At 38.7% G+C, this 18,138-nt stretch overlaps 1 protein-coding gene across 2 annotated transcripts in view; it reads right to left on the bottom strand.

The window, feature by feature from the left end:
• Window positions 1–18,138, bottom strand: part of LOC127803372 (nicotinate phosphoribosyltransferase 2-like) — a 45,312-nt gene that overhangs the window by 6,130 nt on the left and 21,044 nt on the right. The window contains exons 8-9 of one of the 2 annotated variants that reach the window (XM_052339543.1): window positions 15,636–15,752; window positions 12,246–12,304 (exon numbers count right to left, since the gene is read on the bottom strand). In XM_052339543.1, coding sequence (XP_052195503.1) covers window positions 12,246–12,304; window positions 15,636–15,752 — 176 coding nt within the window. The remainder of the gene's footprint in view (window positions 1–12,245; window positions 12,305–15,635; window positions 15,753–18,138) is intronic. The other variant, XM_052339544.1, reaches the window with a different exon arrangement.

Here is an 18,138-nt window from a genome sequence, read left to right as displayed (position 1 = left end):
AGTACAAATAAACCCTTTGTCTAGTTTCTTTTTAATGAAATGTCCGTCAACCTCAATGTGTTTTGTTTGGTGAGACTGTACAGGATTGTGTGCAATGCTGATAGCAGACTTATTATCACAATAGAGTTTCATTGGGCTGTCCCACTTGAGTCCCAAGTCTTTAATAATAATTTTCAACCATAGAAACTCACATATACCATGTGCCATTGCTCGAAATTCTAATTCTGCACTTGACATAGCCACAACAGTATGCTTTTTACTCCTTCAAGTAACTAGATTTCCTCTAAAAAACAGTGCAATACCCTATGGTAGAACTCCTATCAACCATTAAACTTGCATAATCTACATCAGTATAGGCCTCTAGGGTAAGTTTAGCCCATTTTTTTAACAAAATTCCATTTCCTAGGGTTCCTTTGAGGTAGTGCAGAATTCTATAGACTGTTTGTAGGTGAAGCTCATTGGGTTTGTGCATAAACTGATTTACTATGCTCACTGCATAGACTATGTCTAGCTTTGTATGAGATAGATAAATTAACCTACCAACTAATTTTTGATAGGCTTCTTTGTTGGTATCCTTGTCTCCCTTTGCTTCTCCCAATTTGTGATTAGGATTAATCGGGATGCTGGCTAGTTTGCAAGCCATTTTCCTTGTGTCCCTCAAAAGGTCAAGAACATACTTGTGTTGAGATATGAATATCCCATGCCTTGATCGTGCCACTTCAATAGCTAGGAAATATTTTAAATTCCCTAGTTCCTTGATCTCAAACTCCTCAGCCAAACATCTGCCCAAGTTCTGCCTCTTTTCATCATTTTCTATCACTATAATGTCATCAATATAAACAATAAGAGCTGTGACAAAATCTGAACCTGAGTGTTTTATGAATAGAGTGTGGTCTCCTTGGCTCAGTTTGTAACCCATGGCCTACATGACTTTGAAAAATTTTCCAAACCTAGATCTAGGCGATTGTTTTAGACCATAGCCTACAAACCTTACTCTCAAGTTTGTTTTTGTTGAATCTTGGGGGTATGTCCATATAAATTTCATTCTCAAGGTCTTTGTGCAAGAAAGCATTCTTCACATCAAACTGTAACAAAGGCTAATTAAAGTTAACTGCTAGGGATAAGAGAATTCTCACCGAGTTCATTTTGGCTACCGGGGTAAAGGTTTTTTGGTAGTCTATTCCATATGTTTAGGTATAACCCTTAGCTACCAACCTAGCCTTGTATCTTTCAAATGTTCCATCTGCTCTATACTTGATTGTGAAGACCCATTTGCACCCAACAAGTTTCTTCTCTTTTGATAAATCCACAATTTCCTATGTATAATTCCTCTCAAGAGCCTACATTCCAACATTCATGGCATTCCTCCAATTTTCACAATTTAAAGCCTCTAATAATGTGGTAGGAATGGATGTTGTGTGTATGTTTGTAAGAAAGCTTCTATGAGATGGAGAACATCTTTTAAATGATACAAAGTGAGAGAGTGGATATAAGGGATGTTTTGTACACTCTCTAATTCCTTTCCTTAGTGCTATAGGAAGGTCAATATCAGCCGTTGAATCAACATTAGAAGATGAGTCAATAGATGGTACCTCATTTCTAGACATTGGAATTGATGATAGGTGCAACTTTGGTTTAGGTTTTGGATTATTTCTTCTTGAGTAAATCTAGAGAAACTGTTTGTTAGTGGTGGTCTCCTCCTCGATTGTTTGGAGAACAGGTTGGAGGGAGGATTTAGGTTCATGAGCTTGTGAGGTAGAGTCAAATGCAGGTTCGAGCAGTAGGTTAAGGGAAGGTTCAAACGCAAGTTGTTCAAGTCGAGGTTTAGGAATGTAAGAGTCCATGTTACCCAAGTTAGAGAGAGAAGCTCTCATCCGTGGGCAAGGTTTCTTCGCTGGCGGTTGCTTGGGTGCTGATTCGAGTGTGTTTTCAGGTCAGGCTCCACCTCCTTTGTGTAGGTATTATGCTGTGATCTTTAGTTCTTCTCAGTGCTGGGCCACTGTGCGTCATTTTTTTGGTGGTTTTCTTGGCTCTGTGTTTTCTCCTGATTCATGGTTATCCCGACTAGTGGACTGAGGGCCTCGGCTTCCATTCCACTGGAGTGATCTGTTTCGGTTGGATTTCTATCCAGTTTGCTGGCTATTAGAGTCATCGTTCAGGATTTTCTTACTGCGAGAGCGATTGGGCTCGTTATTTTTTATTTTGGTTTTCTCGCCTTCGGGGTTTTTGAATTTCAAAGGTGCTAGAGCGTTTCTCAGGCGGTTCAATGGTTGTTCCAACCTGACCCAGGCGTCGTATCTGCTTCTGTTTTGCATTTATTCCTTGGCATGGGCAGGAGGAAACTGAAGCCCCGCTATAAAGGAGGATACTCCATCAATGGAGGAGATGTTTAAACGGTTTGGGGTGAAAACATCGGTCTCAGGGTCTCGGGCTGGTGATGCGAAGCAGGCGACTTTAGTTATTCCAAGCTCATCGAAGAATCCATCTGTGCGGGCGGTCTCGGCGTTGGGTTCTTCTAGCGACCCTCTGGAGGCTCAGTATGTTTTAGAATCGTACTCACCTAGCATATCCCAGACGCTAGGGGACGAGGACTCCAGTTCAGAATCGAAAGAGATCCTGCATTCGGTTGGGGATCGAGCTCCATCCCTAACGCCAGATTCTTCCTCTGATAGCCAGGAGGTAGGTGCAACAATGGTGGCTCAGGAAGGTTTCCACTCGATGGGTGATTAGGTCGTCAACCAGGGTGATCGATCCAATCAGTTGGAGAAAGTCCCAGCATGCAATCCGGAGGCGGCCCCTAAGGAGCCAGAAGGTGTGAGCATCAAGACCCTGGGGTAAACCCACTGCTCCATGGGTTGGCCTCTTCAAAGACAATAAAATGCAGTATCGGGGCCTTCTGTTGCCAGCATTCACAATTCAGGGTAATCGAGTTGTTTTGGAGCTTCAGGATGTTGATGAGGTTGATAAAGCTTGGGGCTTCTATCTTATGGGCTTCATTGCTAGGAAATTCCCAGGTAAAGAGGCTCTGCTTAATCTTTGTGATTCATGGAAAGGTATCAATACTTGGCTCACTCAAGTGGCTAGCTTATCTTCAAATTTCTTGATACTGAGTCGAGAGATGAGATGTTGCAAAAGTCGAGAGATGAGGTGCTGCAGAAGGGCCCATTCTTTGTCTTTGGGCGTCCCTTGTTAAAAATTATGCCTCTAGATTTTGATTTTGATGGAAAGATTACTCTTTTGGTTCTAGTTTGGGTCTCTTTTCCGAACTTGCCCCTTTGTTGTTGGAGTGCAAGGGCCCTGGGCAAAATTACTTCCACTGTTGGCAGGCCCATTACCTCTGATAAGTTAACAGCCACAAAGGAACGGATCTCGTTTGCTCGGGTTTTGGTTGAAATTGACCCATCGAAGGAGCTGTCTTGGGTTGTGGAAATTCAGATGCCTTCTGGGAAAATAAGGCATCTGAAAGTGGTTTATGAGAATGAACCAAAGTATTGCTCTATGTGTAAGGTTCTTGGGCATGCAGTGAGTTGTTAGAAGAATGACATCCCTGTGCAGTCTAGGGGTGCTGCTGGATCGATCGCGCGTGGTCCTCATGCAGGAGCCAAGAATCAGGCTCCTGTCTTGAGCACCATCGGAGAGTCCTCAAAGTCTATGCCCCCCCCCCCCCCCCCGCTAAGGATAAGCCCACAAGTGTTTCTCCAGATGCCTTGGGTATTTCCCATCCTGAAGTCCCCAGGGACTAATCAGGATGGTGTTGATAAGGTTGTTGCTGGGAATGTTGATGATGGTCAAGTGGGTGCAGATAGAGGAGGCACAATGAGTACGCATAATGTTGCCTTAGGCTCTAAAGAGGTGGACCTGGATGGCCCTTTTCAGTTGGTCACGTACAAGAGGAACAGAGGTGGTAAAGGGATGAGGTCTTGGAGGATCAACCGAATGCGGGCCCTAAACCTCGGTTGGAGGTATTGGAAGGTAACTTGTCTCTTACGATTGCAGGGGTCCCAAAGCTTAAAGGCCCTAGTGTGCAGAAGGCTACTGTTCAACCGAAAAAGGATAGGATGAAGGGCCAGACCCTTCCTTCCCCTCCATGAAGATTGGTTGCTAGAATATCAGGAGTCTAAATAGACCCCTGAAGCAAAATGGGGTGGCTAGCCTCATGCACCTTAAGCAGGTTGATATCATGGGTATTCTTGAATCAAAGCTCTCTCAGTCCAAGATTGGCTTGATTATGAAAAACAAATTTAAGGGCAGGCTGGAAGTTGATAACTTCCATTTGCATGATGCAGGAAGGATTTTAATCCTTTGGGATCCAAACAAAGTGCAGGTGGAGCTTGTTGATATGTCTCCTCAAGTGATCCACTGCAAAGTTAGCTGTAAGGTATCATTTATCTCTTTCCATATAAGCTTTGTGTATGCGTATAACTTGGTGGTGGGCAGGAGGCCTCTATGGCTTAATCTCAGGGAGTTCGATGCTCGTTGCTCAGGCTTGTGGATTTTGCTAGGTGATTTTAACTGTGTTTTGAGGGAGGAGGAGAAATGAAATGGGCTTCCAGTCTCTGAGTATGAAACCAAAGACCTTTATGAATGCTGTGTTGATTTGGGGCTTTTGGATTTGCCTTCCACGGGGTGCTTCTTTACATGGTCCAATAATCGGGTGATGTCTAAGCTTGATAGGGTCATGGCCAATAACTGCTGGTTCTCAGATGGGATTTATGGACAGGTAGACTTTTTGCACTCGGGGTGCCTATCTGATTATTCCCCTAGCATTGTATCCATCCTTAGGCCTCCAAGACCAAAGCTTAATGCATTTAAATTTTTTAATATGTGGGCCTGTCATGAGGATTTCTTTAGGTTGGTTGAATCAGAATGGCAACTCGGCTCAAGCAACCCCTACAGTCTTCTAATTGGATGCATTTTAGCCACATCTCTAGTAAATGAGAGAATGCTAGTCGTGAGCTTCTTAAGGCTCAATTTTCCCTGCAGATTTAGCCTGATTGTATGGAGCTCCATGTTAAAGTGGGTAATTTAAGGAAGAAGGCCTTGTTTCTTAAAGAAGCTGAGAGACTATTTTTCCTCCAGAAGGCTAAATGTGCATATCTGAAGAATAGCGACAAGAGCACCAAGTTCTTTCATTCGATGGCCAAGAGAAATGCAAAGCGTAACTACATTGCTGCTGTGGCTAGGGAGGATGGGACCTTTACATCCTCTCAAGATCAGGTGGCTAATAAATTCATCCAGTTTTATCATAAGTTGCTTGGCATTGGGGTTGCCTATGATCCTATTGATCCAGCTATTCTTAGCTCGGGGACTTCAATTTCTAGAGATCAAGCTGACAGTTTGGTTCATGAGGTCAATGTGCAGGAGATTAAAGAGGCTTTGTTTGATATTGGGGATGACAAAGCCCCAGGTCCTGATGGCTATACTGCTTTCTTGTTTAAGAAGTCCTGGAGTATTGTGGGTGATCAGCTGTGTCAAGTTGTGTTGGAGTTTTTCTCCACAGGAAATCTTCTAAAGCAGATTAACCATTCGGTTATAGTCCTCGTGCCCAAGTCTAGCTCAGCCAATTTGGTGGGAGACTTTCAGCCTATAGCTTGCTGCAATGTTTTTTACAAGATTATAGCTAAAATTATGTCCTCTCGATTAGCGCCTGTGCTGGACTCCATTATAGATATGGCCCAGTTTGCGTTCATCCAAGGCAGGAGTATGGCCCAAAATGTTCAGCTTGCGCAAGTATGCTCGGAAAAGAATTTCTCTGCGGTGCCTCATTAAGGTGGATCTTTGCAAAGCCTATGATACTGTAAGTTGGCATTTCCTGCAACAAGTCTTGGAAGGTCTGGGCTTCCCATCCATGTTTATTAAGTGGATCATTGAATGTGTGGCTTCGACATCCTATTCTCTGGTCATTAATGGTAATATGCGTGGGTTCTTCAAAGGCCAAAGAGGCCTGCAACAAAGAGACCCCCTGTCTCCTTTTTTGTTCTTGTTATGCTTGGAATACCTATCTCGAGCCCTTAATTTGGCTACTAATGGTTCTAACTTCAATTTTCACCCCAAGTGTAATAAGCTTAAGTTGTCTCATTTGGCTTTTGCTGATGATCTTATGTTGTTTGCCAGAGGGGATGGACCATCTATTCGTATCATTATGGACTGCCTCAAGCATTTTGAAACTAAATTGGGGCTGCAGGCTTATGCTCTCAAGTCTAGCATCTTCACAACTGGTATTAAGGGACAACATCTCCAATGTATTTTGGACGTGGCTGGTTTCCCCAAAGGGGTTATGCCTTTTTGCTATCTTGGTATCCCTTTGGCAGTGGTTAAGCTTAGGGTCAATCACTATGAGCCGCTTATTTCAAAGATCTCGGACAATATTAAAGCTTGGCAGGAAGCTTCCCTTTCATATGCAAGGCGGTTGGAACTTATCTGTGCTGTGATCCAAGGAGTGGTTTGTTTTGGGTGCTCCATTCTCCCTGTCCCGACTGCTGTCATCGACTAGATTTATAGCTTATGTAGGCGCTTCCTCTGGAACTCCAAGGCCTCCCTTGTCGCCTGGAAAGATGTTTGTTTGCGTAAATGTGAAGGCGGCTTGGCGCTTAAGGATCTTAAAAGTTGGAACTCTAGTCTGTTTGTTAAGAACCTATGGGACATTCATCGCAAAAAGGACACGTTGTGGGTTCAATGGACCCATCATGAATTCTTGCACTCGATCTCCTTTTGGCAGAGGCAGGTCCGGAATGATGACTCCCATCTGATGAAGAGGATGATGCTTATAAGGGATACCATGTGTGAGGCGCGAGGTTCAGTGGAGGCCGCGTTGAGCCTGCTCAAGAGCTGGGCCAATGGTCCTCGGTTTGATGTGCAAGCTGCCTATGAGTTCTTTCGGCTGAAGGGACAAGTTAAGGAGTGGACGAAGACTATTTGGCATTCCTGCCTTGTTCCTAAGCATGCCTTCATATTATGGTTATGTGCCAGATCCAACATCATAACTCGTGATAAGCTCTTATTTTTGGATATTGACCGCGCTTGCCCCTTATGTAATGGGGCTAAGGAGACTGCTGGCCATCTATTTTTTTGATGCCCATTCAGCTCGGCAATCTAGGAGCATATAAGAACATGGATAGGCATCTCTAGAGCCATGTCTTCGGTCCCCAATGCCCTCAAATGGCTGTATAAAGAAGCTTGAGGATCCTCTTGGATATGCAAGGCTAAGAAAATCGCCTTGGCCTGTTTGGTCTATCAAATTTGGGTAGCTAGGAATCGTTTAATTTTTTATTTTGTTCAGCCTTTAGTGGAGGGGCTAATTCATAGGATCAAAACCTTTGTATACAAAGTAATGTTTACTATGTATCATTATGTTTTGGGACCATTTTGAAGGCCTTGTTGTTGGCCTATAGGTTTTGGTTGTTAGCCATGTTTCCTGGGTATGCCCAGTGATTGCTTGTACATTTGATCATTTATACATATTTATCGATTTGATAAAAAAAAAAAAAGAAAGTAGAGGTTTAGGAGCTGGAGTCTGTTGCAAAAAATTAGGACGGAGTAGCTCATCCTTATCTTCCACACTTGAGGTCTCCCTTCTGAAGAGAAGGGTGAGTAAAATAGGGTTTAGTTTCAACAATGGTAACATCCATAGAAACCAAAAAAAAATTAGTTAGAGGATAATAGCTTTTGTACCCTTTTTGTGTAGAAGAATGGCCCACAAAGACACACTTAAGAGCTCCAGGATCCAACTTCCCTCGATGAGGGCTGAGACAGAAAGGGCAAGCGGTGACAGCGATTCCACAAGAGATGGTTGGCGGTGATGCATGAGAGAAAGAAGGGGAAAGCGACGAGAGAGAGAAGGGGTAAGGGGAAACAAAAAACTTAACATACAAAATGGATTAGGCGGCTGATTAGGCCATAATTGGCCCAGGCGTTTCATGCGGCTAGGCACCACTCGCTACCAATTAGCTGGGTCGGCGCCTAAGGGGGCCGATTAGGCCATAATCGTGGCGGTCAGCAGCTGCCTAGCGCCTAGGCCGATTTTTAGATCATTGATCTTTCTAATGACCCATCAGAATTATATTTAACTATGAATATCCACCTACACCCCACAGGTTTCTTCCCTTTAGGCAACCTTACAAGATCCCATGTCCTGTTTTTTCCAAGTGCCTGCATCTCTACCCTCATAGCATTTCTCTAATTCTCACTACTTAATGCCTCAGATATTGTTTTTGGTATAGGAATGGAGCTTATGTTGGTAAGAAAAACTTTATGACTAGGGAACTATTTTTGTAGGACATGAATAGGTGTAGAGGATGCTTTGTAAAAGCTCTAGTTCCTTTACTATTAGCAATAGGAAGTTCACTACTACTTGAGTTAAATGGGTCAGCAACATGTTTAATCTCAGTAGGGGAGATTGAAGGAGAAGTGATTATCTCATTATGTCAATGTCAAGACCATGTGTGGATTTGGATGCTTGGACAGGTGTCGGATGAGTATCTGGTCTCTTTCTTCTTGAGTATACCCAAAGTGGATGATGTATAGGCTCCTGGATTGGACCATCTTGTATCTGTTCTTGAGTTTTGGATTGAGTGTTAGATGCAGGTTGTGATGATGAAACAATAAGTTGTAAGTGTAGAACGGAGGGGGTAATGAGGATCGAAATTCAAGAAGAAATAGGTCTCTATCCTTATCCTTAGTTATTGAGGTCTCCTCTTAAAGGGAATGTTGAGCAAAATACTGATTTTGTTTAGCAAATGTAACATCCATTGATACAAAGAATTTTTGGGTTAGTAGATGAAAACACTTATAGCCTTTTTGAGTAGGTGAATACCCCACAAAGATGTATCTAAGAGCTCTAGGATCAAGCTTTCCCTTGTGTTGAGAGTGTAAATGAACAAATGCTACACACCCAAACACTCTAGGTATAAGACCATTAGAGATTGAGACCTGTGAAAAGAATTGAGACAACAGTTGGAGTGGACTTTGGGAATTTAGATTTCTTGAAGGCAATTTGTTCATAAGGTAAGTAGTAGTTAAAATGGCTTCCCCCCAGTATTGTTTTGAAACATATCTTTGAAACAGAAGAGCCCTTGTAATAGTAAGTAGGTGTCCATCATTTCTCTTGACCACCCCATTTTGTTGTGGGGTATTAACATAAGAGGATTCATGGATTATGGCTCTTGCTTGAAAATAGAAGTAAGGAACTAATTGAAATAGTCCTTAGCATTATCAAATCGAATTCTTTTGATTTCAACAATGAATTGGGTTCTAACCATATTATAGAAAACTGGAAATATGGAACTCACTTCAGATTTGTTTTTTAAAAAATAAATCTAGGTGACAAGTCTACAATCATTAATAAAAGACACAAACCATCGAGCCCAGTGATGTTAGGAATAGGAGAGAGACCCCATATGTCACTATGGATAAGAGCAAATGGAAAATAACTCATTTTCATATTAACTAGAAAGGATGTTCTCTTATGTTTTGCAAATTCACATGTGTCACACTGAAAGTCTTCTCCAACTAATCCTTTGAATAATAAAGGATACATCAATCTAAGAACATTAAAAGATGGATGCCTGAAACGTAGGTGTTGTAACCAAATTCTCTCCTTACGAAACTTTAGGGACTCCGTCGGCAAAGATAGTGAGGAGAACTCAGCTGTCCTATTCTCTTGTCCACTTTGTTCCTTAAGATAGTAGAGACCCTCTTTCTCTCTAGCATGCCCAATCATTCTCCTCGTGTCTTGTTCTTGAATTTCACAATAAGAGGGATGAAAAAACACCCTACAATTAGAATATGTGGTGAGTTTTTGGATTGAAACAAGGTTAGTAAACAACTTAGGTACATGCAGGGCATTTTTTAATATAAGATTGTCACTTATGTAAACATCCGTTTGGTTGGCTAACATAATTGTACCATCAACTATAGTAATCTTTCTATTGCTAGGACAAGGGGTATATGAAATAAACTTTTGGGAGGAACAGGTCATGTGATCTGTGACTCTTGAATCAATGATCCAGACATATGAGAGAGTAGTATTTGAGGCATTTAGAGCATGAGAGTAGGAAGAAATACTTGAAAGGTTGAGGTACAGGTACCTGTACCTAATCCAATTGGTTTCTCTTGGGACCCAAGTAACTACTTCAATTTTGTAATTTCTTCCTCGTTAAATTTAGCCAGTGATTCTGGAGAATCCCCTTCCCCAAATTGCTGAGTGTTTGCCACATATGCCTGCTCCTATCTTTTCTCAGCTTGAGGTTTTCCATGTAGCTTCCAGCATTTGTCTATGGTATGTCTAGGCTTCTTACATTAAGTACACTATATAATAGATCCTTGTCTGACTAAGACCCATCTGGTGTTCTTTTAGCCTCACCTCCATGTTGTTCAAAACTGGAATGTTGAGGGTTCATTCTTCTTGACATTAGAGCTAAATTCTCTACCGTAAGAGTCTCAAGCATAACTCCTCTCCTTCCTTCCTCAGCACGAACTATGGCCAGAGTCTCATTTAGGGACGACCAGTCTTCTTTCCCAAGAATTTGTACCCTTACTGCATCAAACTCAATATTTAAACCAGCAAGAAATTCATAAATCATGTCCTTTTCAACAAACCTTCTTAGAAGGGCTGCATCCTTAGTACAAGTCATCTTGATACAATGATAATGATCCATCTCTTACCATAAAGTTTGTAGGAGATTGAAGTATTCAGTGATTAATCAGTTTCCTTGCTTTGTAGCTGAGATTTTTGTTTTAATCTCATAAATCTGGGTTACATCTCAAACTTTACAGTAAGTCTACTCTTGAGCTATGCTTGGGAACATGACAATGTCACTTATCTGCGAAAGCATTGAATTCCATAGCTAAGACATTACCATTGAGTATCTCTTTTTTAGGTCCACTGCCAAACAAATGGCTCAACTTGCCTCTTCCTTACAAGAATGTGTGAACCAGCTGGGCCCATTTTAGATAATTTTTACCATTTAACTTATAGGTTGCCTGTATATTTTGTAATTGTCCGATTGGAGTTATACCTTTGTTTTCTCCGCTAACAGTTGTTGTAACAAGTGCCTCAGATACACCACTAGATTTTGTTGCGATAGACATGGTCTCTAGATAACTCTTGCTTGATCTCTCGGATCAAAAAAATGAGGTCGAATCTGATCTTGCAATAGTTCAAGTTTGCAAGGCTTAAGGACACGAAGAATGGTAATATCAATTTCTAGGAAAAACGGTCTACTGCTCCAATACCATGATAAAACTTTAGCAAGAAAAATCGTGTATATTTCTAGCAAAATAGGACTCAATATATACAGTTTTGAGGATTAACAACCCACTTCCTTAAAAATAGGACACACTATCTAATCAATTATCCTGAAACAAACAAAATGATAAGGACTAAGATTCAATCCACTTTGACTATAACCATCAGATAAGGATAACCAAAATAACCAACAAATGAAGAATAAAACAATAAGACACAAGCCACTAAATAAATCTGATAAAACTAAGAAAACCACACTTCTTATCTTCCAACAATATTCTTACTTTATTAGTGTTGTTTTTCAACACATTTGGTGGTTATTGATATTATACTAATGAGATAACTAAAAAATATATCTTTTTCCATATTCCAATTATATGATTACATATACATCCTAATATTTTACAAATTATTATATCTCCTGTCTTTGTCCATATTTTTATCCATACTTGTAATCCATACTTCTACAAGTAATACTATCAAATATTCTCCACTTGGAGTGGAAAGAAAAGAGAAACACCATAATAGGTTATGAAACATGTCTCACTTTGGATATGTTAAATCATTTTGAAATGTTGATTGCTAACTACCATATGATCTAAAAGCTTAAGCTACTAGATAGAAGGTTAGCTTTATCTTTTATATTATCATTTTTACTCTCAACACGTCCCCCTCACGTGTGGCCAGACTTCACTGCATAATTGGCCCAAACAAGTGCAACAATTTAAATATTGGGTCAGCATAAGATTTGAACTCAACTCTAATACCATGTTGAATTGTTAACCACCATTTGATCTGCTAGATAGAGGGTTAATTTTATCTTGTATATTATCATTTTTACTCTCAACATGAAGATATGTTAGTATAGACCCCAACATTTTTGACCAGTATAAATACTGCACAAAAAATGGAAAGATTCACTATGCAAAATCGCATTCATACAAGGAAACAAATAACATTAAGTAAACATGCCTATACATACATAAAACTTCTTACATACCCCAAATCATTGAGTGCGAGAGCAACTGCACAAAAATTAGGAATCCCACTTTTCATAACCTGGTATAGGGAAACCAATGTAGTCACATAAACAAAGCAAAAAATAATGACTCTAAAATAGGTGCACCAATACAAAGAAAGTACAACACTCACAAAAAGTGTAACCGTAAAGCATTCATGAGAAACTAAGCAATATGACCTCACTCAAAGTGATAAGTAACAAAAGGAATATTTTCAAATAAGGGAGTTTACAGTGCACAAGGCTTCTTGCTTTGTGAGGGTTGGGGATCATTTCTTGTACTCAATCTCACCCTTGCTTTTCTGTAAAAATGTGATTTCCGCAGCTCAAACCCGAAAGGAGCAACCTTACTACTTCTACCAAGGGTTGTCCTGAAGGCACATTTTTTAAGTAAAATATGAGATGCTAATAGGTACTGGATAAACATGTGTTCTTCTCCTCTTAAGACTCCTATAAATGAGTTTTTTTGTCCCATCAAATAAAATGTGACCAGACAAGGGAATCTGCAAAACCAAAGTTGTAGTATACTTGCTTGCTTCACTAATTATACAATAATGCTTGCATTAGATAATTATTATTCAATTTAATTATTGGAGAGTTAATATTTTAATATCTTAAAATATTGGAGAGTCAATTTCTATCATGAATGAATAATATGGTGTACTTGTTCACATAATTATGGCCTACAGTGCTATTGAGTGCCACATGTAATTGGACAAAATTAGGTGAAAACCTAGAATTCTTGTATGGAATTTTGTTCCTAGAATTAGTGTATTTACGATGGTGGTTGTTCCATACATTCATATTTACATATTCCGATATATTTGAGTTCTGCATTTATCTAGAGAGAGATAAAAGGAAAAGAGACTTAAGGTTTGTTCAATCAATTGTTGATTTTAGCATCATAGCAAGGTAAGATTACATTCTTTACTTTCATATTTGTAATTTGTGTTGGTTGATATGTATAAGATCACAGCGCACACAATTTGAAAAAAAAGAGTTCGTAATTTACTTGGAGTTTTGGTTGCAGTAGAGAAGATTTTGGAAGTTGTGAATATGATGTATATAAACCAACAATAAATCCATAACTTTGATTTTCAGAGAGAGAGGAAAAAAAGGTGAGACTGCTTCTGGTTTCTATCAAGAAGCTTATGGAAGGAGTCCTAGTTTGAGGTTTTTACATGATATGTTTGGATTCTTTAGTATTTGGTCCACCCCAATTAAATTTTTACTCAATTAAGTAGGTTTATAATGATAATCATGTATTGCAAGATTTTCCAACCTGTAGATTTCATTTTTGGGCCAGTTTCTAGTTCTAGAATAGACTCTCAAATAATACACTTATTATTGTGCTGATCAGGTAAACATTTACTTTCATGCATACCATATTGTGAAAATCTACTTAATTTCGAACCACAAGGGAGTCACTTTGCTTTCTTATGCATATTTGTCTTAAAATACTCCCTACCCAAGTGGTTAATTTTGAAAAGCATGAATTAATTGTTTGGTTTATTATTTTAATTATTTGTTAAAAGTGGTTAAAGAGTATCCTTTTATAAAATTGAGTTTTTTTTTTTTATATTATTCATACATCAATGTTGGTTTTAGCTGATGGGATTAATTATGAGTTGTTGGATATTGGTTTTGGCATTGGAAGGTCCATGAGAAATGTCTGTATTACAGGTGCCTCTAGCAATAGGGGAATAGGCCCATGAGTTGTAACCCAAATTTCTCAACAAGAAAGTGCAGACATGTTACATCTGGGTGAAATTCAAATGTTGGCTTTTGTAAAGGACCCAGTTTGCCATTCCACGTAAATTCAATATTGGATCCAACAGACCTATAAATTTAGGACTTATTGGATATTGGTTTTGGTTGTGGCGTTGGTATTGTGCACTGAGACAGACACCAGGTTCCATGTGTTTGTTTTATCATGTTGGAATTCATGTGAAATATTAATTATAGGAATAAAAAATGCTGAACTCAGTGCATGAGGCTCCTGCATTGCGAGCTATGGGGAAGGTCAATTGTACGCGGCCTTACCCTTGCTTAGCAAAGAGGCTGTTTCTTGTCTTGAACCTGTGACCTCTAGGTCACAACAAAGCAAACTTACCATTGGAAAGTGGATATGATTATCTGGCCTCAGAAAAATATTTGCAACTCTGTAGTTATTGGATATCTGGATATTAGTGCACTTAATTAGTTATTATTGACTGTTGGAATAAAAATGTTTTATTGGATTTTCCTTAGAACCCAATTTGGTATTGAATAAAATTATCTCTGAGGTGGGGGTAGGGGAGCACCAATACTTGAAAACAAGTGTTACTAGTAGTTTATTTTCTATACAATCTTTATCCTGAGCTAACTGAAATCACTATGTAATATGCATGGTATTATCATTCATTTGGCTATGAGATCACCCTTTATTCATTACATTTTGAATGGAGAGCATTGGAAATCATTTTTTTGATCAAATGTAAATATATATATATATATAAAGATCAAAATGTACAGTATACACTGGGCATACTAGATTCAAGTTGGTTAGGGAATTCAACAGTAGATAGCTTAGGACGTTTTCTCTATTCAGTTGCAATTTTAGACTCTTAGTAGTGATATTACACCCATAGTATACTTTTTATGTATGAAGAATTAAGTGTGGGCTAGAGATGTTTGACAACTTTGGATAATAGATAGTTGTCGAGGAGTATTTATATTTATGGTTGATGCTACCACCATAATTACATTGAGCACACATTCATGTTCCAGGGGCCAAGGCAATATGGTTCACAGCTGGTGGCCTCTTTATGTGGGTGTGACACAAGCACTGAGGAGGTTACATAAAAATATCAATTAAGTCCCATAAAAAATGCACAAAAGCCATCAGAGAACAAGTAAAAGCTAAGAGTACCAGAAGATTTTCCAGATTCATAGTTGCTTTTAAGATATGTTAAAATTTATTTTATGAAATGGCTTGTCTAGGAAATCTTAAATGTTTAATCCTCTGACGTAGCGAACTATCCTAGGATGGGAACTGTTATGCTATGGAAATTATCAAGTTCACACCGCTTGAATAATCGAGATCTGATTTCAGAACTCTCCGGAGTTTCAGATTGGTCAAGGAGAAACTGAAATTGGATAACGAACTCACAAAACACACACAGCTTATTCAACCCACATTAAGATGAAGATGAATAAAAAAAAAATAAGAATCCAATTATTAGCGTTTGCCATCATTTGTGTGACTTAGTTGGATATCATAGATCAATTGTTTGTAAAGATACAGTATGAATAGAACAGTTGGGTATCAAGAAGATGAGAGAAAAAGAAAAACCAAATATCAAACTGCTAATGCGACATTTTTATACTTACGTCATACGTGTCTACCAGAGCTAGAAAATTGTTGGGGAATGCAAGGGCATATGAGGCAAAAGCTGCTAACTCACTCTGATTTGTCTCACCAAAAATGCCATGCAGTAAACTTGACCACTGACAAGCATTCACAAGAACAATTAAACAAAGAAACATGTGAAGGGAATAGACATAGAAGAGAAATCAAGATAGGTTTGTCAATTTCATAAAACTAATTACCATAAATCCTACTGAAGACACCAACAAATATTCATAAATTACATGGTACAAACGTAAAGTACAAAGATTTTTTTTTTTGCTATTTACATTAAAAAAAAAAAAACCCTTAAGGCATGCCTTTCTGAATTGCAAGGCTATATTTATTCCTTTTTGCAGTAAAATAAAAAGGTTAAACAAATTTATTCAAAATCAAAAGAAAGCTTAGCAATGGTCATTTACTCAGATGATATGTCGAAAAAATAAACAAGAGAAACAATAACAATAACAACAATCAAAAGCTGTTACATGGATTCTAGACCTCCAACCATCTCTATCCAATGGCCATATCCCATGTGATGTTTAAGGTTTTTCCACCATATTTTCTTTGGTCTTCCTCCACCTCTTTTACTTCACTTCCTCCATTTCATCCATTCACCTTGTAGGTGCATCTTTTCATCTTCTTTTCACATATTCAAACCATCTTCATCGTGTCTCCAACATTTTATATTCAATAGATGTCACTCCAACCGTATAATCTTATTTCTTACAATCTTTTCTTGTATAGTCACATCCATTGTAACAATTTTCATATGTTGATACTTAACCATCCAACATTCTAAGTTATCCAACAAAGATGTCTTATAATTGTTCAATAAAATTTTTCTTTTAATTTTAAAGGGATTTTACAAGGGCAAGCCTTAGTAACAACAAGAAGGTTGCTAGAAGGTCACAGATTAGAATTGTGAAAATAAACTTTTTACAAAGGAAGGGTAAGACTACGTACAAAAACAACTCTCCTCACAATTCCATAAAAGTTGTTGGACACATTACTCCACTTTAACAATCCGATTTTGTGACTAATATTCTTAATAATCTCCCCTTCTTTTTGAAAGAAAGAAATCTTATGCCCCCACCAATAAGATTTTCCAAGAGGAGTGAGTGTCAACCATCACATTATTACATAGTTTTTCAGCTCTTCAATTTCTTAGCCTGTGTCACATTCAGTCAGTTCCCACCCGCCAGAGTCTGGACATAGGATCATGGTAATGCGGATGTTTCAAAATTGAAATAGATCTGTACCATGGAAACATCCATGGTCGGATATCTTAGAATATAAATGAACTAGCATGATCACTTCCAGTGCACAAAGACCTGGTTAACTCGAATGGGAAACACTAAGTTATAACTCAAGGATGAGAGAGCATAAATATGTGTTTCATGCATTCCATATATATCTTTCCATAAACCAGCATATATTATATATTGTGGGCATATGACCAACTACAATCGCACGAGGCAACATATCATAACGCAGATAAGTATCTCATCCCAATGCTTAGGCCATCTAATACAAAAATTTGTTGCACTTTGTATTACACGTCCTGCTCACATTCATTTGAGCATCAAGTATTTAGTCTGCTAGCTCACACTGAAAATGGTTAGTTGCAAAGGCAGTGTCAAAAGTTACCCAGAGTAGAACACGATGAGAAGTGACAAATAGAAATATCTTAAAGTGAATATCACTCCAGTTGAAAAACGGAAAGTCTCTACTATAGATAAAATATCACATAGAGACAAGTCAATTAATTGTTTTCCTAACTACTTGGGATCTGCTGCCATATGGATCCTTCTTCTGGATTTCACTCTATCAGGGGCAATAATTTTGGTGAAACCACAACAGGACATGTCTTCTTAATTATCTCAACCCAAACTTATCATTGGTTTCCCATATCTCATAGCATCAACCTCAATGTGAGTATTATCACTTCTCCTAATTAAGGAGTGGATCTTTCTTGAGCATGGCCAAACCATCTCAACTACTTTTTTCTCATTTTATCTTACTAGATGCCGCCTTTAAGTCTTGTTTCCATGTTGTAAAGGGTAGTTTCAAAATATCAATTATGTGATGGAACACAACTATATCAATTATCTTCATTCACCATCTCATGAAACTTTTCCATATGAAGATGGTGTCGGAAGGGTTGTATTAGGAAGGGCATCCAGTGTAAAATTTTTCCAAATTGTTCTTTTGCATGGTTAGGATAAGGTTGCGTATCACCATCAATGTGACTTTCAGAAGTCAAATAACATCGTGAATGCTGTGCCAAACACCTTAACTTGGTTAGAATAAGATGGTTGATGATGATTAACATTATCTTTCCCAATTCTTTACACATCCACCCTAGTATCCTCATTTCAACTAAACTTGTTTCTTAATTGCCTGTCATTCAATACCATAAAGAATGGATGGTCATAAGTATTACATATTTAGGAATAATGGCTAAACCCTAAACCTGGGATTAAT

This window comes from Diospyros lotus, chromosome 6 (genome assembly GCF_014633365.1).
Source record: "Diospyros lotus cultivar Yz01 chromosome 6, ASM1463336v1, whole genome shotgun sequence".
Classification (NCBI taxonomy): Eukaryota; Viridiplantae; Streptophyta; class Magnoliopsida; order Ericales; family Ebenaceae; genus Diospyros; species Diospyros lotus.
The sequence above is the reverse complement of the archived record's forward strand: the minus strand, read 5'-3'. Positions and strand labels throughout refer to the sequence as shown.